The 26,781-nt window shown below is 58.6% G+C and overlaps 1 protein-coding gene across 1 annotated transcript; it reads left to right on the top strand.

Moving 5' to 3' along the window:
• The first annotated feature begins 6,398 nt into the window (after nucleotides 1-6,398).
• Nucleotides 6,399-25,407, top strand: ADGRA1 (adhesion G protein-coupled receptor A1). Its single transcript, XM_014794101.2, has 3 exons — nucleotides 6,399-6,535; nucleotides 23,308-23,406; nucleotides 24,186-25,407. The coding sequence occupies exons 1-3, from the start codon at nucleotides 6,426-6,428 to the stop codon at nucleotides 25,405-25,407; spliced, it is 1,431 nt and encodes a 476-aa protein (XP_014649587.2). The 5' UTR covers nucleotides 6,399-6,425.
• Nucleotides 25,408-26,781: the final 1,374 nt, after the last annotated feature.

The raw sequence follows: 26,781 nt of genomic DNA on the forward strand, positions 1-26,781 counted from the left end.
CTGGGGGCAATCTAGTGTGTGCTGGTGCCTCTCTGTGTCTCCATCCAGACCCTCAGGGGCAGATGTGGTGCCATCAGACAGGCACCTTCCACAGGAGTGGGGCACCCGCTCTACTGCACCAGCAACGCCAGGCTGGAAGGAGGCTAGAGGCAGACGGCTGGCACAGCAGAAAAGCTGCCCTTTGGGAGATGGAGCAGGACCTCATACAGATGCCTGCGGCTGAGTAGATGCGCTGGAGGGGATGCCAACCCCACATGGGTCGCCCACAAGGCCGTGGCTCCACCTGCAGAGAGCAATCACCTAAGCAGGTCTCCCCCTGCCCCAGGTAGACTGTTTCTGCCGAGACCCAGCAAATCTCCACTCGATGCAGAAAATGCCTCAAGGACCCTGCAGGGGAGAGGCTGGGCCGAGGGAGAATGCAGGTGGCTCTGCTGCGCACAGTCTCTCCGCCACGTTGCTCACGCAGGTCTGCACTGTGTCTTTCCAGGATCTGAAGACTGTCCTCTCCCTGCCCCAGGACCCGGGGGAGCTCCTGCACCCCGTGGTGTACGCCTGCACCGCCGTCATGCTGCTCTGCCTCCTGGCCTCCGTCATCACCTACGTCGTGCATCAGAGGTGAGGCCCACTGTGCCGGACGCTTCCCGCCTAAAGGAGCTCTGCCCCTCTCCCTGAGCCAGGCGTCCCTGGAAGGCCCTGCACAGGTCACTGGCCAGCTTGAGCCTGCTCAGCACCCAGGTGGCCCTGGCGGCCGAGGGTGGCTGAGTGCCCAGGACAGCCCTGCCCTCCCATTCCGGGCCCCCATCTCGGTCCTCACAGCAGCCTCCGTGTTCTAATGAAATCAAGGAAATAGGGTCTTCCTCCAACGGCACAGGGTCGTTCAGGCCCCGAGAGCCCACGTTCTTGGAAAGTTAGAGTAGCCAGCAGAATCCTCAAGCCCCTTCAAACTGAGCCTTTTATCTGGAAGGGGGAGTCTAGGCAGTTTTCTACTGATCTGGTTTCCTGCCACCTCTGCCTGGGGGTAGGGAGACGACCTGAGTGTGTCCGTATCACCTGAAGATGCAGTGAGACACTTGAGGACGGTCCCGCCACGGTCAGGGTCTAGCACGTAACCAAAGTCACAGGCAAAGCCTAGGCCATGGCCACAACCACGGTCAGGGGAAGAGGCCTGGGCGCATCCAAGGCCACAGAGAAGCTGTGGCCATAGCCACAGCTACAGGCATGGGCTACGCAATCTCAGTCATGGCCGTAGCCCGGGTGGGGCTGGTCATGGAGAGGGTCCAGCCACAGGCAGAGTCCTAGTCCAGGTATAAGTGTACTATGGGGCTCATGCTTGTAGTCAGTCAGTCGTGGCCTCTTCTTGAGGCATCAGACATCTGCTCAGAGGGAGGGACTCCGTCCTGGGAACCAGGAGGCCTGACTGGGAGTTTCCTCCCCACCCTCCATCTCCATGACCGGACAAGTCATCAAGTCTTAGGGCCAATGTCCTCATCTGTCCAGTAACCAGGTTCTTCAAGATTTCTCAAAAACCCTTCCAGTGGTAGCATTCCAGGGTGATTTAACACTGAATCATCCAACAGCAACACGCTAGGGGTGGACCCAGCACAGTCTGTCCATCTTTCTCTCGGTCTGGTCCTTCAGGCGTGTTATTCCAGCCCTGTCTCATTCACACTGTTGAGGTCTTCAGCCCAGTTCCACGTGGATGGACGTGAACTCTGGATGAGGGGCCTCACTTCCACGCTTTGCCCTGAGATGCTGATTCCTGACGTAAAATCTCCGTTTCCCGCAGCACCATCCGGATCAGCCGGAAAGGCCGGCACACACTCCTAAATTTCTGCTTCCACGCGGCTCTGACCTTCACGGTGTTCGCCGGAGGCATCAACCGCACCAAGTACCCGACTCTGTGCCAGGCGGTGAGTGCTGTCTGCGTCTTCATTCTGCTACAAAATTTAAAGTGTTTACCAGCTCTCCCACCAGAGGGGAAACTTGTGACAGTTGTCTAGTTTATGAAATAATGTTCGAGTCTTGTTCAGATGTGTCTCGGGAGGGGAATGGTTGAGCATCCAGTACGTCTGTATTACAGTTTCTCCCCATGTGAGTCTGATTATTTGGCTCAGCATTCGATCGCGTAAAATAATTTATTTTTCAATTAGACCAGCTTGCTCCGATGCCTATGGTGACATGTTAACTAGACACTCACTGTCCCGGGAATAGGGATGCGACCTGCCTCTCCCGCAGAGACTGGTGGGGCAGGAGCCTGGGGACAGGACCACCTGCTCCCCCGTCCAGGTAAGAGTCCACAGATGCTGGAGACCTCACTGTGGGAGGTTTTGTGCCCCTCTCAGGGAAGAGGGAAACTTTGAAGCATTGGAGCCTTGAGAGCAAGTCACAGGAGGGTCTTCTTCCCACCCCATGGCCCCATCTGAACTTTCTTTTAAAAGGGGGAAGATATAAACTACCGTTCAGTTCCCGATAGAGCTCAGGAGAGGCCCTTCCTCACCCTGTGGGCTGTGGCGCGGGCCCAGAGAGGGGCTGAGCAGCCCTGGCAGCCACACACCGAGGCCCCTCCCTGCTCTCCTCCCTCCAGCCCCTTGCCCAGCCACCTGCTCATGGTCCTGGCTCAGCCCAGGTGAATAGTCGCCTCCAGGTGGACAGTCCCCCCCAGAACCCCAGCAGGGGCCAGGCGAGGACTGCCCCATAGACCCAGAGCGTCTTACCAAGGACTTACCCCTTCAATGTCTCATTCTCTGCTGCACGGCTGCCTGCGCCCCGCGGAGGGCGCGCTCTCGGCTGGCCCCCCAGGAGGTCGTATCGCTCCCCTCACAGCCTAGGTTGCTGTGAATTCCACACGTGTTTATTGATGTGGGGGCTGCTGCTGACCACCCAGGACCTGCATGTTCCAGCACTGACCTGGATGGCCGTGTCCCCACGAGATGACCTGTCCACTGCACAGATGGCAGCGGGGATGGGTGGGCAAGAGGCTGTTGCTGCGGGGGTGCTGTGGACAAGAATCATCCTGCGAGCTCCCCACATCAGCTGCCCGCCCACAGGGAGGCGCCACGCCCGTGAGACGGCGCCGAGCTCCAGAACCCTGGCGCCCTGGGCTGGGCCTTCCCCCGGCTGCTCTCCCGGGGGAGATCTCACTTCCCTGCGAGTCCACGCCGGGGCCAACCATCCCCTCGGGGAGCCGGTTCTGCCACCTGTTCCTGGGTTTAGCAGTCAAGTTGCCAGCACAGACCTGAAAACCTGGCCAAGGGGCAGACATGCTTCTGCACGCCTTTCACAGGCGTGGAACAACTGCGGCGAGTGCTCGGGAAATCCCATTTATATTCCACCAGCGAATGCCTGCCGAGGAGCAGAGCCGCCCACAAGTGGTAAAATGGATGGTTATCTTCACGTCCGCACTTGGCCCCATGGGCGCTCCACGAGCCGAGAGCCGCTGGAGTCTGGGCAGTGCAGCCAGCCCCTCAGGCTCCCTCAGCACCTCTGGGAGTCGCAGCCCCTAGCCCCTCCCGAAAACCCAGGACATGTCCCCGAGTCGTCAACCCAGGCAGAGGCTCCTGGAGGCCAGGCGTCCCCGTGGCGTCCAAGGCCTGGCTGGTTCAGCCGAAGTGGACACCCAAGGGTCATGGTAGGTGGGGGGCCTGGAAGGGTCCGGAGGGACAAGATCTGTGTAGATGATGTTACTATGAGAAGTGTTCGATTCTCTCGTGGTGACAACCCCCAGGACCTCCCCCAGAGGAAGCCAGCCTCTGAGCTCTGGAGCACACGCTGCCCTGAGCTCTCGGCTACGTTTCCAGAAGGTAGCAGCAGCATCGTTCTTTCATTCACTCGCAAAAATGCCTCAGGAGCTCTGCAGCTGCTGTGGGTGCAGCCGAGAGCAAACCCCCAACGGTTCCCCTGTAGTGTGGAGCCTGCATTCCAGCGTGGAGGGGCAGACAGCAGAGACTGGAAGTCGCCATCCGGTCCAGTATTAGAAATGAGCCCAGAGAGAGAAGAATGAAGCTGGGGTGCAGGAGGGGAAGTGGTGTGCGGTGGAGACCTCAGCGAGCCTCAAGGTGACCTTCTCCCTGTGCCTGCCCCCACGTTCCTTTACCTCTGGCTGGCCGTGCTCCGGGCACTCTCCGAGGGTGGGCCAGGCTCACTCAGCAGCTTGGCTCCCTCCCCCCTCACTGGGGCAGAGAGGGACCCCAGGAAGCGCAGGTTGTAAACCAGACTATTGGAAGGCGTGATGGTTAACTAGAAGTGTCGACTGGACTGGGCCAAGGGTGCCCAGACATTTGGTCAAACGTGATTCTGGGCATGTCTGTGAGGGTGTTTCCAGAAGAGGTGAACATCTGAACCAGTGGACAGAGTCAAGCAGATGGCCCTCCCCAGTGTGGGTGGGCCTCATCCAATCCGTTGAGGGCCCACCTTGAGCAAAAGGCGGAGTAAGAAAGAATTCTCTCTGCCCGACTGTCTGCGGACTGGGACATCGGTCTCCCGCCTTTGGACTCAGACTCAGACTGGGATCTACTCCGTCGCCTCTCCTGGGTCTCTGGCTTGCCAGCTGCAGAATCGGGACTGCTCAGCCTCCGTAACCGCATGAGCCAATTCCTATAGTCAGTGTGGTTTTCCTCCGGTCGGCAGCCAGGCCTGCCCCCCCCCAGACAAGTGACACCTCGCCACCAGCTTGTGCCTGAACACAGGACTCCTCTGGCCAACCTTCCCCGACCAAGACTGGCTCCGTGTCACAGTGAAATGACGTACGAGAAGTGGTCCAAAGCTCGGATGGCAGAGAGAACAGACGGTTGTTATGGCAACTGAAAGATGACCGTGAGCCTCCTGAAAGTGAAAGTGCTCAGTGACATCACGAACACAGACAGACGGCCACCGTTGTTCCCACATAATAGATGTGCGTCAGCGCTGCCTCTGGGTCCGGAAACGTGGGTGGGGTGGCCTGCTGGCTGCCTCCTTCCGAGGATGGCGGTAGGGCGCTGTCTGGAAGCCAGGATGGCAACCCTGCGACCTCTCCATGTGTCCAGCCTAAGCCGGTGGGAGGCAGAGTTCTGCTGTTCACACCTTCTCGTAATCCACGAAGGTGCACAGCCGGCGGGGGCTCCTCCTTCGCTCTCACTCTCTCCCCTCCAGGCCCGGGGTGCTCCCTCCCCTCCTCGCCATGTCAGCCCCCAGGGCTGGGGGTCGGGATCCTTCTGAGACACATCTCTGACCCTTCCTGTTTACACATGAGGACAGCCACGCTGCTGTCCCCTGAAAAGAAGGTCAGACCGTCCTTCACTTGAAGGCCCGGCGGACGAGGACCCTTTTCTCCTCCTGCTTCAGGGGCAGCGTTCTTGCCCCCTGGTTCCCAGCGCCTCCCCCTCTTGGTCAGGCTGGGGCGAGGCCTGGATGGAGCTCGAGGCTGCCTTGAGAGGCGCAAGCCAGGCCAAGAAAAAGGCTGGACTCGCCCATGTGCAGGGAGCCCATCCGAAACTGGAAACGGAGCTCCGGGATTTTCCCAGCCACCCCGAAAAGTTCCATCAATTATCACAGGGTTTCTCATAAGTAACAACTGGACTCCGGATTCGATCAGTCATCACAACGGTGCAGTGTTAGCTTTATTCAGAGAGTCTCTGTATTCCTTAAACATTTATGTCCTTTCCAATTATCGCCATATTTTACTTGTCATTGCGAAATGTCAGGTTATTACTTCAAAGGTAACCTCAATTTATAGAATCAGATGGAGAGGAAGGAGTGTGGAATGCGTAATTAGCTAACGCGGTAAGTGCCGGGGTCGGGACACACTCTGCAGCTGTTTCCATAGCAATGAGCAACTCCGACTCACAGGGGGCGGCTTCAGCGCCTGATCCCGGAGGAGTGTTATCTCACATGTGATGTCACAAATACCGCGGCTGGGGAGACCCATGCTGGGGGAACCACACCTGCCCTTCCCTTGGCGGGCTGCTGTGAGGGGCTGGGCCCAGGGGAGTCTCCCTGAGCTCTGGGGGTCCCGCGCCCCTGCCACGCCAACCACAGGGACGTGTGCACAGATGGTGTGCACGCTGCTCAAGGCAGTGTGTAGCAGGACCCCACGTGGACCGAGCCCAGAGGTGTTGTGAGCACAGGCGCATGGGCTGGCCGCCCCGCCCCCCGCAGGAGAGCACAGGGAACCAGGTCTGGATCTTTGTGCCCACGCGTATCCCTTGAGTTCAGAGGCTGTGAGGCGTGGGGTCTGCCCTGAGCTGACAGCCCCGGCGCCCACCCTCGGTCTCACTTCCTGCCACTATTGAGCCATCTTCTGAGGATGCAGAGGGTGCCAAGGGCTTGGACCCAGGCTTCCGGGAATGCACAGCCTCGGGGGTCAGCATGCCAGCAGAGGGGGCGGCTGGGCTAACTAGCCTCTCCCTCCCCAGGTGGGCATCGTCCTGCACTACTCCACGCTCTCCACCATGCTGTGGATTGGAGTGACCGCCAGGAACATCTACAAGCAGGTGACCAAGAAGGCCCCGCAGTGCCCAAGAGCAGACCAGCCGCCGTACCGCAGGCAGCCCCTGCTCAGGTACCCAAGCCGCACGTGCCTGGCCCCTCTGCCACTGGGCTCCAAGAGCCCTGGCCCTGGACCTCCTTCCGGGGCACAGAAGGCCGGAGGGAGTGCAGGGTGCTGGGAGTAGGCGGGGAGGGCACGGCGTGGGGGGTGGAGCTGGTTGGTCTGGGGAGGCCTGCTGGGCATGTCTGCCCTGCTGTGAGTTGCTGCTGGGAGAGCCCCGCACCCAGCAAGGGTTGCCGTGCATGGAGACGGCTCTGTGGGCCTGAGCCGGGGCTGCAGTCTTGGCTTCGATTCAGTCACCGTCTCGGTGAGTGAGATGCCTGCTCCTCAGCTGGGGGAAACCAAGGCAGCTCAGCCGCTGATTTCAGGGTGACGGCACGGCCTGGGCCTTTCGTCTGGGGTGGCAGGCGGGTTTGGAAAGGGCCCCCTGCTCCAGCCAGTCATCCTGCTGCTTCCCGTGCAGGGAGGGTTCCCGGGGGACGTGCCTGGGGACGGGTAGGAACCCCAGACAGCCCTCCAGGGTAAGCGCAGGCGTGCGGTCCCCTCACTCCCTCCCTCCTGGAGTCCAGAGCCAGGGAACTCCTAGGGCATCAGCTTGTCTGGGCTCACTTCCCGTCAAGGAGCGATCACACGCCCTCTAGACAGGAACACGTCTGCCCCAGCACTGGGCAGCCGTCCTTGGCAGTCAGAGTTCTGCTGGCTCTGCTCTTCACTTTTCTGAACCAGGACCGAGTCTAGGCACTGCAGTCGCCAGAGCCAGGCTCAGATCGGCCTTCACGGCCTTGAGCCTGGGTACCAACCTGCCCGAAGCCCATCCGACCTACCCCCATCCTCTGGGAGGTCATCTGAGCCTCCACAAACGCAAGCCTTGAGCTGCTTGCGAAGTTTCCCCAGAGCAACGCCCCCATGATGGCACGCACCTCAGCCAGAGGCTGCCCTGGACAGTAGATAGGGGTTCCTTGGGGTTTCTGAAGACTGTTGCTGGGGATCCCTGTGACGGCCCCGCCCAGGTGGTCCCTGTGAGGGGCACTTGCTGCCACTGTGAGGTTGTGGCCGTATGAGGGGGCTGTGGACACCTAGCCCCTCCAACCGAGTTCTGCCTGGCTCCGAATTTGAAGGGCCATCACTGTGCCTAAAAATCGCCAGATGTGCTCATTTTGAGGCAGGTAAAACACTGCCCTATGTTGTTTAGGTAAATAAGGTGACCTCCACCAGACGCTCTCCAACTTTGTTTGATTTTGGATCAAGCAGACGCGTTGCCACGTAGCAACCAGGGCCGAGGCGCTTCTGCCGCCGACACAGACCAGGGCGGCAGATTTCATTATCTCCTTCCTTCTGCCAAGGAGGCCCCAGGTCCCCGGGGTTTAAAAATCACTCTCAAAATGCATTTCCGGGTCTGTAATTGATTGAAGAGTTGCCTGGTTTTTTGAAGAATGAGATGGAGGCCACAGAGCATTCTGGCGCTTTCGTCTCTGACGGCTTCAAAATGTGCATAACCGAGCCAGGCGCCCAGGTGCTGCTGGGCTCGGTGGGCCTGGGGCTGGATGGGCCGTGGGCTCTGTGACTGTGGGCTGGGTGGGCCGTGGGCTCTGTGACTGTGGGCTGGGTGGGCCGTGGGCTCTGTGGCCGTGGGCTCAGTGGCCATGGGCTGGGCTAGCAGTGTCCCACTCGCAGGTGGCTCTGGGAAACCTGCTGCTCCTCTCGCGCTGCCTGGAGACCACTGTCCCTTCTCCCTCCCTCTCTGCCTTCTTCCTTTGGTACAAAAGGCCGTGACATTGGGGTGACTCCACGTAGTGCTGAGACCACAGAGTCCCTCAGTTACCACGTTGCCCGGCTCACGTGCACACCCCTCCTTGCAGGTGCAGACTCGGGTGGGTGGGGGCGTCAGCATCAGGCCTGCTCCCCTCCGCTGCCCTCTCTGGCCCAGACTGGTCTGGGCCTTCCCCAGGGAGAACAGAGGCTGATCTCAAAGGACCTCAAAGGCTGGGGCAAGGGGGTCAGGGGCCAGAGCCCTTCCTCCCAGACCCCCGGGGCTCACAGTCTGTCCTCCACACTCCGGGCCCAGCGGCCTCCGCCCTCCGCCTCCAGCTCAACCCAGAGGCTTCCTTATCAGAGAGGCTCTTCCCGCCAGCGCCACTAGCAGCATCCTTTTATCTGCACCCTTGACCCCATTCCCAAGACTGGAAAGCAGCCTGTACAGCATCAGCAGGTATTTAGTTCCCGAGTCTTCCTGGGACGGAAGAGCCCCAAAAGGCTCGCGCTGTCAGGGCCGGGCAGTGGGTGGAGCGGAAGCACTCTGAGCAGGGCACCATGCCACGTCTCACTGGACCCTCGGCGAGGCCAGGGTGGCCCGGGCAGCGGCCAGAGCTCAGGACGTTGTCGGCGCAGGAAGGAGTTCCTGCGTCCTCCTGGCCCAGCTCTGCCATTTTCCGATGAGAAATAAAAAGAAAACAGTCGTGGGTGAGAAGCTTCTGCTTCTGAGTTCTGTGAACTCAGAGTGTCCACATTTTGAGAAATCAGCGGCCAGTGCATAATTTCTTACGTTGACCCTGGCTGCCAGTTGGTCACAGAGATGACACTCACTGCCTTCACAGCCACTGAGGGGTCTGCTCATGGAGGATCAGCCTGTGGGACTCCGAGAGCCATCGGTTTCCCTGAAGGCCCACACCGGTGTCTGCCCACTCCCTCAAGACCTGCCATCTGCTCAGCTTCAAGGAAAACAAGTCCATTTCAGAGACTCCAAGGAAACTCGGCCAGACAAAATTTTACAGGACTTTGGCATGGATGAACGGTTTAGGCATGACGCTCCTTTCTGCATGAGCGTTGGGGGTGATGTGGCCAGGCCAGCTTTGGGTGACTCCTCTCTCGGCAGAGGGGGCTGCCACCGCTGAGACCCCTCACTCCAGGCATCAGGCGCGATGCTTTCCAGTTAGGGACAGTTCCAGGAGCAGAGAGGACAGACGGATCTTCTTTTTCAAGATTGTTTTGGCCGTTCAGGGTCCCTGCAATTCCGCATGAGTGTCAGGATTGGTTTTCCCATTCCTACAAAGACAGCCATTAGAATTTTGACCGGGGTTGCATTGAATCTGTAGAGCATTTTAAGAAGTATTAACATTTTTTTTTATTTCTAGTTGTTTAATTCTGTTTATATAGTTCTTTATCGTTGACAACATGAATCGACGTGGGGGAACAAGTATAATCCTATATAATAATATAAATATAAAAAATCCTGTAAAACTTATAATCCTCACAGCCTCCTAGGAGAGCTGTCATCCCCGTGAGAGGACATGCTGAGGTCCACAAGGTGGGACAACTCGATGGAGATACAAGTACTAGACAACCAGGGTCATCAACCCCAGATCAAAGGGGACTCCAAGTCCAGCCTCTAAGAAGTATTACATTTTAACATTAACAGTGTCCAATCCATAAACACAGGGTGTCTTTCCATTTATATAGGTCTTCTTTGATTCCTTTCAGCAACGTTTTACAGTTTTTGGTGCACAAGTCTTGTGCCTCCTTGGTTAAAATTTTCCTAAGTATTTTATTTTTTTGATGCTATTGTACATGAGATTGTTTTCTTAATTTCTTTTTCAAATTATTCATTGCTTTTGTATAAAAATACAACTGATTTTGGGGTGTCGATCTTGTGTCCTGCAATTTTGCTGAATTCGTTTATTGTCTCTGGTAGCTTCGTTGGGGATTCTTTAGGATCATACATGTACAATCATGTCATCTGTACATAGGGAGTTTTACTTCTTCCTTTCCAGTTTGGATGGCTTTTATTTCTTTTTCTTGCCTAATTGCTCTGGCCAGGACTTCCACTACAATATTCATCTTCTCTCTTTTTTCTTAGTCTGTCTAGCTAAAGGTTGCCCAGTTGTCTCGACCTTTTCAAAGAACCGATTTTCAGTATCATCAGTTTTCTCTACTGTTTTTCTAACATCTATTTTGTCTGTCTCCACTCTAGTCTGTGGGTTCCTTCCTCCCAATAGCTTTGAGTTTGCTCTTTTTTCTACTACTTTATGGTGTAAAATTGGGTTATTGATTTGAGATCTTCCTGTTTTTATTGTCGACGTTCACAGCTATAAAGCACTGAGCACTATAAGCTGTATAAGCTCTGAGCACTGCTTGCCACAGCCCATGAGTTTTGGTACGTTGTGGGGTTTTTCTCATTCATCTCAACATATTCTCTAATTGTCCTTGTGATTTTTTCTTTGACCCATTGATTATTTAAGAGTGTGTTATTTAATTTCCACAGATCATTAGATTTTTTCAGGAGGAGAAAATCCTCTCTAGAATGTGATGAAGCTTTCGTGACAAGCTGAGTAAAGGAATTTCCAGCTCCATCAAAGCGGGCTGCGTGGTTTTCGTGGAGAAATCTTCCTTACAGCAATGAGAGACATGTATCATCTCCTTCCTTCCCTGTGTCTAGAAAGCTCTGTGGCTCTGTGGACAGGGCTCAGGTGCAGCGGAGGGTCCAGGGAGGGAGCGGGTTACTCTGGACGTCCTGCTGTGTGGCCCGCCAGAGCCAGGTTAGCGCTGTCTGCTTTCTCTGTGTGTGAGGAATCTCCACTGGGGCAATGGCCCCGTGGGGCCGCCACCTTTGGGGAGCGCCATGGGTTAGGCCCCAGACCAGGCCCAGCCATCACTGGGCAGAGCCACCAGCCTTTCTTGTGTGTCCACGAGCATGGCTGTGAGCTGGGTGTGCAATGGGTCCTTGTCCCTTCAGTGCAGCCTCAGGGCCTCCTGCTGGGGTGTCGCTGCCTGGAACAAAGGAGTGAGCTTTAGACAAAGGAAGTGCCACTCCTCGGCCTTGGAGGTGGGACAAGACAGACTCAGAGCCTCGGCCTGGGTTCTAGAGGGTCTCAGCAGGACTGGATGATGAGCACATGTCCAAGAGCCACCCCACCCCCCACCTCAGAGGAGACACTGCCCCAACCCCAGACCCCCACCACCAGGGTCTCTCTGATTTGAGGACACTGCACCTTCAACCTGTCACAGTGGCCTCTCTCACATCAAGATACCATGAAGGCCTCTGTTGCCAGGACCCAGCCCATTCCCACCAAGGCCATTCCAGTCTCCACAAGCTCTTGATTCCAGACTCTCGTGTCCATGGCTGCTGATGCCACTCCTTGGAGGTCCTGACACAACTAAGCAATGTGTGCACGATGGACCCAACACCACACCTAACACCCCTCAGTGTGTCCACAATGGTCTCTACACGACACCCAACACCCCTCAGTGTGTCCACGGTGGACCCAACACCACACCCAACACTCCCCAGTGTGTCCACAACGGACCCAACACCACACCCAACACCCCCCAGTATGTCCACAATGGACCCAACACCCCCCAGTGTGACCACAACAGACCCAACGCCACACACAACACCCCCCAGTGTGTCCACGATGGACGCAACACCACACACAACACCCCCCAGCGTGTCCACAATGGACCCAACATCACACACCCAACACCCCCCAGTGATGGACCCAATACCACCCCCACATACACCGGCTTCACAGCACAAGATCCCATCACCTTTATCAGGAAGCTGGCCATTGCTCCAAATTGTTCCTGTCCCCTCTCCCCACACATCAGGTCAGACCCCCGGTCCATGATTGTACCCCAATCTCTCTCCAGCCTGTCCCCCTTTCCTCACCCCACTACCTCCGCAGGCCACCACATTCCCTGCTCAGACAGCTCCTCAGTCCTCACAGGCGTCCGGGTCCGTGCTCAGCATCCTGCAGGCCAGCTGCCACTCCACCTCCAGAATGTCCTGTTACCGTGGAAGCCTGACTGTGCTCCACCCCTGAAAACAGGCAGGGCGACCCACTGCCGGGGGTGGGTCTGGCCCCCAGCCCCTCTGTCCCTCCCTCCTCCCTGGCATTCTCCTGCCGGGACCCCTGCCCGTCAACCTCTGAGTGACTTGCCTCTCTCCAGCATGAATCCCTGAGTCCCAGCCTGCTCTGAAGTACGGTCCACCAGCCTCTCAGGCACCAGCAGCGCCCCTCCCGTGACCCCACAAAGTGGTGTTGGCAACTATCCCAGTATCTCTCACTGAGGCTTTTTGCTGTGTCCTCCCCCCAGACTGAGGGAAAGGGCTGCATCTTCCTTTTTGGTATTCTCAGACCTTGGCGTAGAGCTCCTACCCGTTAAGTGTTGAAACTATGAATGGATAAATGAGAGCGATTCAGTAAATATTTTTTAATTTGCCTCGAATGAATAACCTCAGTGCCTAATCTGAGCTGGAGTTTGTTGGAAGAAAGCAATCTGATTAAATACTCCATTTTACTCACAGCACTGAGTCTGGAAGAATCTGGGCACAGGCTTCCAGAGTGCTCCCTCTGAGAGGGGGCGGGGGGAGGGGTCTTAGGAATGTAGATGTTGGGTGAGGTGCGGTGAAGTTGGGAGGAATCGAGAACGAGGTTTCGAAAAAAGAAGTTGATTGTATTGGTGGGGGGGGGGTCACCACATGCCCCGCAGGACACACGGGACCCAACCAGGGGGTTCTCGACCCAACAGGTGGGGGGCAGATGTCTCCATAGGGACACGGGCTGAGGGCGAGCGTCACTGGCACCAGGGAATTTCACTGAGTGTTTTCGGAGCAAACCACGCAGCAGGCACACGTGGACCTCGAGTCCAGGGGTTGGGTCCCCACCGGGGGTTTCACCTGCTTGGGGTGTGGTTCACAGTCAGGGCCGTGAGAAGGGTGTTGAAGCACCGAACATGAACTCCACCCGGGAGGACCCGGTCCTTCCTCCAGTAGCAACACCACACAGGGCTTCTGCACAGGGAAGCTGGCTTAGGACTCAGCCAGGGTTTTCACTGGGGACTGTCCGCACAGGCACTTCCTGCTTGTCTGACCACCACAGCCACTGACTCTCCAGACCCCAGAGGAAAACAGGCGTTCCCGAATCCTGCTGTTGGCACAAGCATCCAGGCAGGGGGGCTCACAGAACAACCGTGTCAGCAGCGTAGGGAACGCACCAAGACCCAGGTTCCCGGTCGCCAGCCCTGCAAACTGCCCTTCCAGGGAGCAGACCAGCCGGGCATTTCCCAGGATGAGCCTGCCGGCTCTCTGCTCACTCCTGGCTGAGCAAGTGAGAGAAGAGAGAGGAAAGCCTGAGAGCAAGTCGGTTAGGAAACGCTGCGAAAACAAGGCTGGTACCACGCACTCTGAGCCGACCCCTCCACAAACAGGAGCCACAGCTCCGCACCGCGTCTGGAACCGCTACCGCTACCGGGCTAGGACTCCTGCCCACACTTCTCAGCACCTCTGCTCTCCCCTGGATTCTCTACCCTCTCCTCAGGCCTCCTCTCCCCCATGTCCCGGGCTTGCCTGCCCATCTTGTTGCCGTGGAAGACACTGCCGTGTGATTCAGTGCTCGCGGTCCCCACGCACGACGCGTGGGTTCAAGCGCAGCCGCTCTCTGGGCGTTGTTTCAGCACTGCTCAGTCAGCGCTTGGGAACATGGCCAGAACAGCAGCACGCACGCACGGCAGCGGCTTCAAGCAGGCCGGGCCAGGCTGCGCACCGGGGGGCCTCCCCCACTAACCCTGCAGTCAGCCCCCTTCAGCGAGGATCTCTGAGTAGACAGATCTTTCCACCTCTCCCATTCCCTCCATTCAAGTCTTAGTCTGTTTAGGCGGCTAGAACAAAATACCACACAACAGGCGGCTTAAACAACAGACATTTATTTCTGGCAATTCTGGAGGCTAGACGTCTAAGACAAAGGTGCCTGCAGATTCATGTCTGGTGAGGACTTGCTTCCTGGTTCCCAGAGGAGCGTCTTCTTGCTGTGGCAGAAAGGGCAACGGAGCTCTCGGGGGTTCCTTTCATAAGGGCGCTGATCCCATTCACGAGGGCTCCACCTCCCAAAGGCCCCACCTCCTAACACCATCCACTTGGGGGTTTGGATTTCAACATGTGAATTTCAAGGGGGACGCAAACATTCAGTCCACAGCAGTCTGCCAAAGGGAAACTGCTTGAGAATCGCAGACCTTCTTGCTATGATTTTATAGATGCTCAGGGGCTAATTCCCAACTTAGCTACATGTAATTACATCCTAATTTTGCAGTCCGTTCTGCCCTTTCTGCTGAAGTGCATCTAAGTAGTGTCCTATTATTTAAGGTCAGATGGAGGGTTTTCTATTTGAAAACTGCAGTGGCACTGGCACTGAGGTGCTTACGTTCCGGATGACGCTAGCCCAGCAGTGGTGAAGGGCACTTCGCCGTCCATTCACCCTACGTGTGGTCAGTGCCAACTCTGGACGGCCTTGTTCAGTAGAAGGATGATTCCCTGGGGCTCTCTCTGCCAGGAACCCCTTCTCGGGCAGCAGTGCAAATCCTGAAGCCACCGCACAGCCCCTTCGGCATGAACACAGCAGCCCACAGGACACTCGTGTGGTACCCGGGTGCACAGCTGCCCGGCACAGGAGCAGAGGGCGCCAGGGCCGTCGGTGGACCAAGTAGCACGCACCAAGGCTGACGCCCACGTCCTCCAGCGGCCCTTCGAGGCCACACCTGGGAGCACACGTCCTGCTTCACAGACCGAGCTCCAGAACACAGGAGCTCTTTTTAGGCAAAAGTGATCACGAAGCCCCGCGTGCTGGCACCTGTCACTGAGTGAATCACGGCAAACGCTCCTGCGGTCTTTTAATGCATCCTGGTGGTCATAGAGTGTCCCAGTTACATCTGAAATGCTGGGGCCCACTTCTGGGCAGGGGACTTCTTGGAGCCGTCTGCACATCGTGGTCAGTGCTCAGAACAGAAGTCGCCCTCACTCTCCACGTGACCCCTGAGGTCTTTGTCAACCTGCTTTCCTCCAGCATCAGATCCCTGGTGGTAATCACCTTCCTCCATCCACCTTGGTCAGTGCCAGCTGGACAGGGCAGACCACAAAATTCGGATGAGCATGCTGTGCATTTCAGAGGCACACGGGTGACTTGACAAGCAGTGCACTCAGGCAAATGGATGTAAATAGCTCTTTTATCTTAGCTGAAATTTTCAACCTGATTTCTTGGAATTCAGAGGTCCTATCAACACAAAGAACACTAATCAGACCAGGAGGTGGACGTCTCTCAGAGGGGAGACTGTGTCTGCATGGCGGTGCCCGGGGCAGGTTCCTGCGCTCGCCCAGCCTCCCCATCTGCATGTAGAGCGTCCATGGTGCTTATGCTGACCTGAGCTGTGTCGGCCTCATGTCCCCACCTGGACTGGCCGGCGTCCTGTGACCAACGGGCCCAGCACACCGCAGACACTCTACTCTGTGAGTTGGGGCGGCTGGTGGGGCAGCACAGGGCCCGAGTCCTGGGGTCATCCTTCAAGAGAGGAGGTGCCTCTCAGATATGGGGTGGCTTAGTCGAGGGGTTCCGAAAGGCCCCAGTGGTCAGACGTCAGAAGCATGCCTGGGCCTCTTCTTATCGCCTGAGAGAAGCCGTGCCGTCCTCTGGGCAGTGGATCTTGTTCCCCCTGCAACTGTCCATGAGCCCCTCCCACCCCCTCACCTCCCCTGGCCTGGGTGAACGTCACCTCGGGCAGGGAGGCCACAGCAGGGTCTGCCTGGGTGGTCAGCACCAGGCAGCGGGGACAGACTCCAGAGCAGAGAGAAATGGCCGAGGGCTCTGAGTCTGCGGAAGCCAGACCCTGAATCTGGACTCAGCCTGGACTCCTCGGCCCCTTGTGGATGCTCCAAGAAGGGCGGCCATAGCTGGCCAGGCCCTGCCCGCGGGAGAGCCAAGACGGAAGAGCTGGGCCGGTGAAAGGACGTGGGGTGGCGGGCAGCTTCCTCCATGAAGACATCACAAGTCCAGCGAGGAAACGTCATTAAGAGCCATTGAGGAAAATTAAGGAGGGAGTGTGCAGGGACGGTGTCCCCGGAGCGAGACCATGGAGGTAGAACAGCTTCCGAGTCCAGCATGGAGGCTCGTCAAGGGGTCTACAGACTGGAGTGAGTGAACAGCGGTGTTGGCAGAGGGCTGAGAGCCATTTATGGCGCCCGTCACCCTCCCAACCACCTCGCAGGCCCCTCCAGGCCCCCCAGCCCCTGTCAGACAGGCTGTAGGCCATCCCCTCTCCATCCTCAGGAGAAGCCAGCCCACTCGCCCTCCCAGCCTCCGGGTCATCAGCCTCCGCAGCCGCTCCAGCCTCCCTGACCCTGCCCACACTCTCCAAGGGCACCGCTTCCCACCCAGCAGCTGCCCCCGCCTCGGAGCAACATCCCCACCCACCCTCTCCCTCAGAGGACATGGGGAGGGCCTGGCAGCAGTGACTCCGCTGAGAACCCCTCCTACTCGCTTGTTCACATCAATGTATTTCGCCCCCGGAGACCACGGCTCCACAAGGGCATGGACAGGCTGGTGTCCACATAGCCGATGGCAGTTCCTAGGCCAACCTGCAGAGCGAGGCAGACAGAACAGACTGGGAGGGCGAGGTCCCCAAGGTCGAGACCCTCCTCACAGCCTGACACGCCTCCTTCTCCCAGGTCCTTGCCTGGGGGGCAGGTTCACCTGCTGGTTCCTTCTGACCTCTAAAGCCGGCTGGCAGAGGGGGAGCTGGCCGGCTCTGCTTGCTCTCCATCCCTTCTCACGGCCCTTCGGATGCTCAGTCAAGCGCTGCTCACTGTCGACCTGGAAAGCTGCATCTGAGGCACAGTTAATGCATGAGAAACGGGGTGGTCGCCCGAAGGCGGTGGGAGGCAGACGCTTGGATTTCAAAGTCAGGTTTTCCAGCGGCTCTGGAGGGATTGCTAATCACTAGCTGTAAACACATAAAGAGAGAATTCTTAAACGCCCCATTTAAAATATTAAAGCTGATTTAGAGAAGATCTGCGGTTTGCAAGTTAGAAAACCCCAGCGGGCTGGAGTTCACATCTGCTGGATCATCATGGACACCAGATCGCAGCTCCGTGGGACCACGCTGCCTGGAGACCAGACGCTGAGAGCTGCTGTCTGGTGGAGCGGGATGCAGGCTGGCCCTTCAGTCTGTGGCTAAACCGCCTGCGTCTCCACTGCCATCTCCTCCTGGGGTCTTGTCGCTCATTCTGATGGACACGGCTGGGCGCAGTGAGGCCTCACTCTGCCCGCCGTCCACGGCTTCCCGTCCTCCAAGAAGCAGATGCCAAGGCGCGATGACACGTAGACAGACCCCGTCCGTCACCCTCCATCACCCCCTCGTCCCCTCCGCCCTCTGCTCCCTCTGTCCTGGGCTGGTGGGCCCGCGGCCGGCCGCTAACAACAGCTGTGTTGGGGGGACAGGGAGACCCCCCTCCCTGGGCTGCACAGGAATAAATCGACAGTGGTCTCAGCAGGTGTTGGTCTGCACCCCAAGCTGCACAACGCTGACCTTGGCCAGCCTTGACAGGCTTCCGGGTGATTCTCAGGTCTCTCCACCTCTGGGAACCAAGGCCACATGAGCTTCTTCCTGCCTCAGTTCCCCAGACTCCTGGGCTCACCTTTTCAATAAAGGGCAAGACCCTGCACCCACCGGCTGAGGGGAGTCTCCAAGCAGGCCCCGCTCTCACCCAGGACTGGCTTTCTCCAGGGTGATTGTGCTGCGTCTACGCTCCGACCTGTGTTACAGTTTAACACGGTGCTCTGTGCAGGACACTTTGTGGGTGTGCACAGGTGCATGTGTGTTCATGTGTGTGGGTGTGTGCACATGTGTGTGTGTTTGCGTGCATGTATGCATGAGGGATGAGAGGCGGGGAGCAGAAGCAGAGGGAGCACTGCTGCATGTCAGGCCCCCTCCCTGAGCTGAGCCCTGTGGGAGCAGGGCTGGTCTCAGAGGATCTGCTCCCCAGTGTGAAGGGTGGATGGGGGTATGGAGGGGTCCTCGGCCAGGGCTGTCCTCTACGATGGCGCCCTGACACCTCGTCAGTCTGTGACCGAGGAGCAGCCTGCGTGCTGGGAGGGTTAAGAAGGTGCGCCGTGTGGAAGCGGAAGCCGAGGTCTCCCACACATCAGGAGCCACGGCCAGGACAAGCCCCTCGACCTGGACCCTGCACCCACTGTCCAGGGTTTCTCTGCGTCCCAGGAGTTGGTTTATTCTGACCGGACCATGGGTTCTGATTGGCAGCCAGGCGAGTGTGCAAGGCAGGGGCCCTGAGTCTGGAGGCCTCCCCAGGCCTGGCACCAAGGCTGGAGGACGGACGGGCAGGAGTCGGGCAGGGGTCAGAGGTACCAGAGCCCCCAGCTCTGCGTGCACCACATGCTCCAGGAGAGGTCTGGTCCTTTCTCTTTCTTCCTTTTTTTTTTTTTAATTTAACCCTTTTTTTTGACAAACAGAACATTCACACAAAAAAATATCTAAAATGTCAATGCAGGCTTATGAAACTGTTGTCATGTGCCCCTTGGGTGAAGAAGTAGAAACCTCCCCTGCCAGAAACTTCTAGGGTCAAGCCTACACCCAGCACCCACCCGCATCCCGACTCCTAGGACTTTTATTGCCTTTTTTTATGGTTTTACCACCCAGGTGTGCATTCCTAAACACCGGTTTTGTTGGTACTGATTTTGAGCTATCTGTACGTGAAATGGTTTGTTTTATATTTTTAAAATCTGGTTTCTTTCACTGCACATTGCTTTTTTAAGGCTCATCCACATATGCAGCCATCTTGCCATACAAGATGGACCCTGGACCGCGGTGGGTTATCCCTGCTCCTGTGCGCGGGCGCGGTGCCGTGCATCTCCGGCTGTGCAGCCCTGGCCTTGCCACCAGAGCTCGCAGGGCCTGCAGGGCGGCACCACAGGAGCCGGGCTGTGTGCGCTGGTCTCCGTAGGGTCTTACTCGCCTCCGCCCGGCCATACGTCCTGGAGCTCTGTTCTCCTCTGTCTTGCCCGCCTCATCTTCCCATGAGGAGTGGACCTCAGCCGGGTTTATTCCCCCTCCCCCCTAGTTTATTATGCATTTCCGGTGAGTGCAGGGCACCACTGCTCCTTATGGGCGTTTGGGTTTTCTTTTCTGTGAGGTACCCTTTCAAGTCTCTTCTGCTCTTCTTTGAGGTGATCTGTCTTTTCTTGCTGGTCTGTAAGAGTTCCGTGTACATCCCCACATCACTTGTGTGGCTTCACGTGTTACAAACAGCTTTTCCTTCTCCCTCCAGCTGGAAGTTATCCTCTGAAACAGAGGTTTGTGGTAGGAATGTTGCGGTCAGAGCTTGTCATGTCTTATTTCACAAATCCACCCTCTCTTCAAAATGTCTTTCTCGGGGGCAGGGCCGGTGGCATAGCAGTTAACTTCCTGTGTTCTGCCTCAATGGCCCAGTTTGCCGGTTCAGATCCTGGGTGTGGACCTATGCACTGCTCAAGCCATGCCGCAGCAGCATCCCACATAGAAGAGCTACAACTCTACAACTATGATACACAACTATGTACTGGGGCTTTGGGGAGAAAAAAGAGGAAGCTTGGCAACAGATGTTAGCACAGAGCCAATCTTCCCCCCCCAAAAAAAACCTTTCTCATCCAGCTGTGTAATTCCACTTCCGAATCCCCCGGGACAGTGAATTTTTGAGAGTAGTGTACAGTTGGGTATATACCACGTTAGTTTTCTATACTGCTGTAACTAATTACCACAAACGTAGTGGCTTAAAACAACCCAAATTTATTATCTGACCGTTCTGGAGGTCAGAAGTCGAAAGGGGATCCCCTGGACAAAACCCAGGTGTGGGCAGGGCTGGTTCCTCCCGGAGGCCCCCAGGAGGATCGGTTCCAGTTTCCAGAGGCGCCCGAGTTCCTGGGCTCGTGGCCCCTCCCTCCATCTCCACAGCCAGCAGCGTTGCCCATGCTTGTCTCTCTGCCCCCTGGCTCCCCCTTATGAGAAGGCTTGTGACAACACCAGGCCACCTGGAGAATCCAGGACCACCTCCCCATCTCAGGGTCCATCACTGAGTCACGTGTGCACAGTTCCTTTTGCCGTGGAGAGCAGCAGACTCACAGGTTCCAGGATCATGACGTGCACATCTTGGGAGCCATCATTGTCCTACAACAGGGACCGAGTTCATGTTCTCGTGTGCGAATATCATCGATCACCGCCCCACCTCCCGATCAGACTACCCTCTGCTCTGCACGGCCCTTCTCCCTAGATCAGGATCCGTGAGCTCAGGGCCGTCCTGGCTCCCTGTCCTGTCCCCTCAGCGAGCTGTCTCTCTCGCACCCTGCAGCTCTTGTGGTTCTCCTCAGGGATCCCCGAGGCCAGCCGGGCAGGTCCCCCACCTCCCCCACCTTCAGAAATGCCTGCACATCCTCGCCCTGTGCGTGGCCGTGGACATCTGAGTGACTGGTTTGCAGCGGCCCTGGGCAGCAGCGGGGATTTCATTGAGATCCAGATTAACCAGTTCTTTCTAGAAACTTTCTCAAAAAGGAAGAGAATTATCTAAGTGGGAATTCAATGTCATGTAGATGTCACGAGAGCAACTGTAGCGTGGAAGAGGGTGCCGAGGGGAGGACAACCGGGAAGGCCCCCACGGCTGGGGAGCAGACCTCATTGGAGAGGGTATGCACAAAGCCCCCCCAGGAGCCGGGGCCGCTGGTGACGGTCCAAGAGAGTCCCCAGACCCTGGGCGAGCTGGGGCTGGTGCCGAGGGGTCCACGTCAGGGCTGGGGAAGGCGGTCACTGCCTGGGTGGGGCTCCCCAGACCATGTACGTCCACACAGTTGATGGCCAAGCCACAGCAGCAAGAATGGGCTCCCAGAGCGGGCGGAGCCTGCAGCGGCCTCTGGCGCCCTCTGCTGACCAAGCCTGCACAGCACTCGGGAAGCCGCGTTCGGCCGCCCTCCCGGCAGCCAGGGGTGACTGGGAGCTGGAACAGTTCAGGGAAAGGCAGGATTCACTCCCTGCAGAGGAAGAGGCATCGAGGGGGCCTGGCCAGAGGCAGTGGAGGGGCTGTGACCACCCTACCCTGTGGGACATGCGGCCCAGGAAGGCTCAGAAGACACGGTCTGGCTCAGGCTGCAGCCTCTACACCCCCCCAGGGGGAGGTGGACGGGGTGGGCCAGGGCTGCCCGGGGAAAGGGAGGTGAGGGGCGAGCCAGCCCAGCGGCTCCAGGGCCCCAACCACCTCACTGTTCCACTCGCTGGAGGACCCATCCATCCCCTAGAGATGGTCTGCAGCCACCAGGAAGGGAAGAGGAGTTGATGGCTCTGAATCAGCCCCAGGTGACACCCACAGTGGGGTCTCCAGGGCAAGTTGTCCTCAAGTGGCCATCGCTTAGCGATGTCACCCCGTTCTCCATCTACCCCAGGATGCCAGAGGGACCAGCACTGCAGGGGCTCCTACAGGCTCGCCTAGGCCACAGTGGGGGTGGGGGATTGTGCAGGCTTGAGCAGAGGGAGCCCCACGACACTCCCGGGCCGCCTACTGACATGCCTCATCCTTCATTAGAGAGACCTCGTGATAGAATCTTTCTCTCTGTGGCGGCTAGAGGCGCAGCTCGGGGGAAAGTGCCTTCCTGCAGGTTCAGAGGGGCTTCCCGAGCCCCGTCAACCCTGGGAGCAGAGCTGCCGCAGTGAAGCACCAGCGACGCCGTCACGTGTCACAGCTGGACGTGGATGGCCAGCCCAGGCAGCCCCCTTTGCTGGCATCACAGGGGTGTTTGCGGCATCCAGTAGGACAGCACCTCTCTCGAGGAGTGGTCGTGTCCACACTAGCCCCCTAGTCGCCCCCTCGGAGGCCGGCCATCACTCACTACCCATCACCACGTATGACCATCAGCATGCTCGGTGGCCGGTCACCCATGGCACATGCACATGGTGGTTCCTGGTCTTTTCATTCCCTGGATCCTGTATCAGTGGGTCGGGCACCAGAATGCCCTCGGATAGAGCTGTTGCCTGGGGCCCCTTGGATAGGAAAGTCAGTCTGTGCCCAGAGCAGGGCCAACGCCCATCTAGAGGAGTCACTGTCCTCCTGGGGAGGAGTCAAATGTCAGAATTTGCTCCAAGCAGCTGAGAAGCCAGGCTGCCAGGCAGTGCACAAAGGCTCGGGGGCCCGACAAGGAGCTGGGGCAGCCCCACTGAGTTTCTCACCCTGAGGTTATCAGGCAGGCTGGCCTAAAACACAAGCACTGCCTGCCAGAAGGGGTGTGACCTGGGCTCTGGCTGAGGGCCATTCCTAGAGGGGAACTCAGCTGACAGCCGCCTGCGCCTGGTGGGATGAGCACTTCCGCCTGACGGGAGACTAGGCGGCTGACCACAGCATCCACTAGGGTCCCATATGGTCCCCCATAGGAGCACGCAGTCCCCAGAGCCCTGCCCACTAGAGTCCCACTTCTGTCCAGGGGCTTCATATTGTTCTAGTTATTTCTGCTGCATGTTCCCAATGCCTTCCCCACCCGTGTGCTGGCACCTGCCCTTGGTCATCTCTGCACGGGCACAGCAGCCAGTGAACAGGAGGGGATGGGAGGGGGGAGAGGAGGGCAGAAGAGAGAAGGTGGGGGGAGGGGAGGGAGGAGTGAAGGGGTGGAGAGGAGGAGGGGGAGGGGGAAGGGGAGGAGGGAGGGAGGGGAGAAGGAGGGGACGGAAGGTGGGAGGAGGGAAGGGAGGTGTGAAGGAGTGGAGCGAGGGGGAGGGGAGGGGGAGGAGGGGGGGAAAAAGAGGGGAGGGTAAGAGGAGCGGAGAAAAGGCCGGGCTCTGGCAGCACCTACTAAGTCGGTCCCCAGGTTGGTGCTGCTTGGCCAGGATACCCGGCCGCGCCCCTCCTCTGGCCCAAGGAGAGTTAGAAAGACGGTGCTCTCCTTGGGGGGCCCTGGGTGGGCTTCAAGAGGCAGTGAGCGGGCCGTCTGCTCCCTCAGGTTCTACCTCATCAGCGGAGGGGTTCCCTTCATCATCTGTGGGGTCACGGCCGCCACAAACATCGGGAACTACGGGATGGAGGATGAGGACTCCGCATAGTGAGTACTGGCTGCCAAGGGGGTGAAGGGTGGCATTGGGGCCGAGGCTCCTGCCCAGGAGTGCCTCCTGACGCCCAGGCCACTTGCAGCAGCGGCTGTCCGATGGGGCCACCTCCGCCCCTCACGGCCACTCATAGACGACAGACTGAAACAGCCCCCGGGCACCGGCAATGACCGTCCCCAGGTGTCCGTGTGGTGACAACACAATAAGGCATGGTCGCCCCAAAGCTGACCTCCCCCAGCAGACTCAGTTTCCTGCCCGCCTCTTTCCCTGGGCACGTGGGCTGGTTCTCCTGAGACAGGAAGAGCCTGAGGGACAAATGACTATTGGGCAGCATGGCCAAGGCCAGGTCAGAGGACGGACCCCTGCCTGGCCCCCCAGCCCCCAGCATCCTCATTGGCTCCTTCTCCCCCTCAGTCGCCCCCAAAAGGCCGGCCCCATGGGACACCCCAGCCCTGGTCTCTCCGGGCACTAGGTGCCCAGCCTGGTCCTGCTGAGGAGGAAGAAGAGGCAGCGCCAGAGAGGGGCGGACAGATGGGCAGACAGCAGCGGCCTGGCTCTCGCCTGTGCCCCACCCCCACCCCAAACTTCCACCCAGGCTCTCATGACCCTAGCGCTGTGGGTGTGCAGCGGGTTCTGTCCCGCATCCCGCTGGGCCCATGTCTGTTTCCTTACCACACAGTTCACTCACCTGCAGCAGGGAACATCCTCGTCCCAATGAGCTCAGGAAGACAGTGACCCCTAGAGCAGCCCCTCGCTGACCGCTCTCCTCCCACAGCTGCTGGATGGCCTGGGAGCCCAGCCTGGGCGCGTTCTACGGGCCGGCAGCCTTCATTGCCCTGGTCACCTGTGTATACTTCCTCAGCACCTACGTCCAGCTGCGGCGCCACCCGGAGCGTAGGTACGAACTCAGGGAGCGGATGGAGGAGCAGCAGCGGCTGGCGGGGCCCGAGGACAGGCACAGCCCCAGGGCCCGGCGGGGAACCCCGCCCGCCTGTGCCGCCCTGGCCCCCTCACTGCTGCAGAACGAGCACTCGTTCAAGGCCCAGCTGCGGGCCGCCGCCTTCACGCTGTTCCTGTTCACGGCCACGTGGACCTTTGGGGCACTGGCCGTGTCTCAGGGCCACTTCCTGGACATGGTCTTCAGCTGCCTGTACGGCGCCTTCTGCGTGACGCTGGGGCTCTTCGTGCTCATCCATCACTGCGCCAAGCGGGACGACGTGTGGCACTGCTGGTGGTCCTGCTGCCCCTCCTGCCAGGACGCCCACGCTGCCAAGCTCGGCCCCCACCCCGCACTCGACGCCAACGGGGATGCACTGGGGCACGCAGCCTGCCTGCAAGACTCGCCGTGTCCTGGCAAGCCTCGAGGCTTCAGCCACCTGCCCACCGGCCACTGCAAGATGACCAACCTTCAGGCCGCCCAGAGCCACGTCAGCTGCCTGTCACCAGCCACACCCTGCTGTGCCAAGACGCACTGTGAGCAGCTGATGGAGGACGCAGCCCACATCCACGTGCATGAGGAGGGCGCCTGCGGGCCTGACCCGCACCTGCACAGGTGCCTCCAGGGCAGAACTAAGCCTCACTACTTCAGCCAGCACCGGGCAGCCGTGACCGAGCAGGAGTATGCCTACCACATCCCATCCAGCCTGGATGGCAGCCCCCACAGCTCGCACACAGACAGCCCCCCCAGCTCCCTAGAGGGCCCGGCAGGGGCGCGCACACTGGCCTGCTGCACCCAGGGCGACCCCTTCCCCTTGGTCAGCCAGCCTGAGGGTGGTGACGCCAGCCCCACGCTCTTCGGTGGCCCCCCACAGCCAGGCAGAGAGGCGGCCCGCGGCCCAGCCCACTTTGAGATGCTCCAGAGGACACAGTCCCTGCCCTTTGGCGGCCCTGGCCAGAACGGGCTGCTCAAGGGTAACATGCGCGAGGCCATGCCCTATAGCGCCGACGGCACAGGCAACATCCGGACGGGGCCCTGGAAGAACGAGACGACCGTGTAGCCAGGCCTCATGTCACCACGCCCATGCCCATGCCCATGCGGCCACTCGCCACCGTGCCCTGGATGAGTCAGAACAGAGTGGGGCCCTCTGCCATGTGAGGTCGGCAGGGTGTCACCGAGTGACCAAGCCTCTCAGAACGGGCTGGAACCCCCACTGACCCTTCATTGTGAAGGACCAAGCAGGAAGACACTGGGCCATGTCTGCCTCCACTAATCTGGAGGTCAGACGAGCCATCCACGTCCATAGTCCCATAGCACCCAGTTCTGAGTCAGCCCAGAAATGGAGCAGAGATTCTATCAGAGGAACCACCTCATCGCCTGCGTGGCCTGTGGGAGGCCCTGCCTGCCTGGCTGTGATGGGCGCCCCTGGTATTTCCTGGTTTAGTTCAATGTGTGTGTTTTCTTAAGTTTTGTTCCAAGGCGCCTGAAGCCTATGGTCAGTCCAGAGCACTCTGGACCTGAGCAATCACTGCAGCCCCTCCACTGTTCCCAAGTCTGAGTCACAGGGACCCGTGTCAGCACCTCTGCCCGGCGCCACCACCACCTTCAGCCCCAGCCTGGATGCAGCCCTGGCCCCCAACAGCCTGAGAGCATCACAGACGCTGGGTCACACAGCTGCACTCTGGGAGCTCGTGGGCAAAGGGAGCAGCCCGTGGCCGTTGGCCTTTGGAGGCCGACTGGGGTCTCCGAGGGGCCCTGTGCCTTTGGAAATGTCCAAATGTCCTTTAACGGAGATGCGACTTCCGCAGCCAGCAGCTATCAGGATTGGATCCTGCCCCAACACGGGCATTTGGGAACTATCAAGTTCCCTGCTCCAAAGAGAGATGGAGCTGGCATTTCCATGAGCATCTGGGTGCAAAGCCCCGACTCAGAGGACAGATGTTGATTCCAGTGTTGATTCTGTGAAAGCAAGTGGCCCATCCCACGGGGGCGTCTGTGAGTCCCCACAGAGGCAGAAGCCTGGATATGCAGAGGGACGTACGTGTGAGACCGTGCACGGCCATTCCTCCCTCCCTCCCTCCTCCCGGGTCTGTGGCACATGTGCAGATACATACACATGCACACACATGCACACACATGCACATGTGTGTGTGCACGCACCACACGTGTGTGCATGCCACCTATGTGCACAGGTACATCACGTGTACACACCCCACACACGCACAGTACACCATACACATGTGCATGCATGAACACACATGCAGTGCACACAGCAATACACCACACGCACACACATACAGTGCACACAGCACACACGTGTATGCGCGCACATATGCGTGCACAGCACATCGTGCACATGCGGGGTCCAGCTGCCCAACCACTAGGATTTCACTGCACTGCACAGCCAGCACCACCACGACTCGCCGATGTGCTC

This window comes from Ceratotherium simum, chromosome 6 (assembly GCF_057802395.1).
Source record: "Ceratotherium simum simum isolate JZ-2026a chromosome 6, ASM5780239v1, whole genome shotgun sequence".
NCBI lineage: Eukaryota > Metazoa > Chordata > Mammalia > Perissodactyla > Rhinocerotidae > Ceratotherium > Ceratotherium simum.

Excerpts from the sequence above, each read along its gene's own strand:
- ADGRA1 (XM_014794101.2), top strand. The coding sequence starts at position 6,426 with ATGCTGTGGATTGGAGTGACCGCCAGGAACATCTACAAGCAGGTGACC. Across the intron at positions 6,536-23,307 it reads CGCAGGCAGCCCCTGCTCAG|GTTCTACCTCATCAGCGGAG; the intron begins GTACCCAAGCCG and ends CTGCTCCCTCAG. Across the intron at positions 23,407-24,185 it reads GAGGATGAGGACTCCGCATA|CTGCTGGATGGCCTGGGAGC; the intron begins GTGAGTACTGGC and ends CTCCTCCCACAG.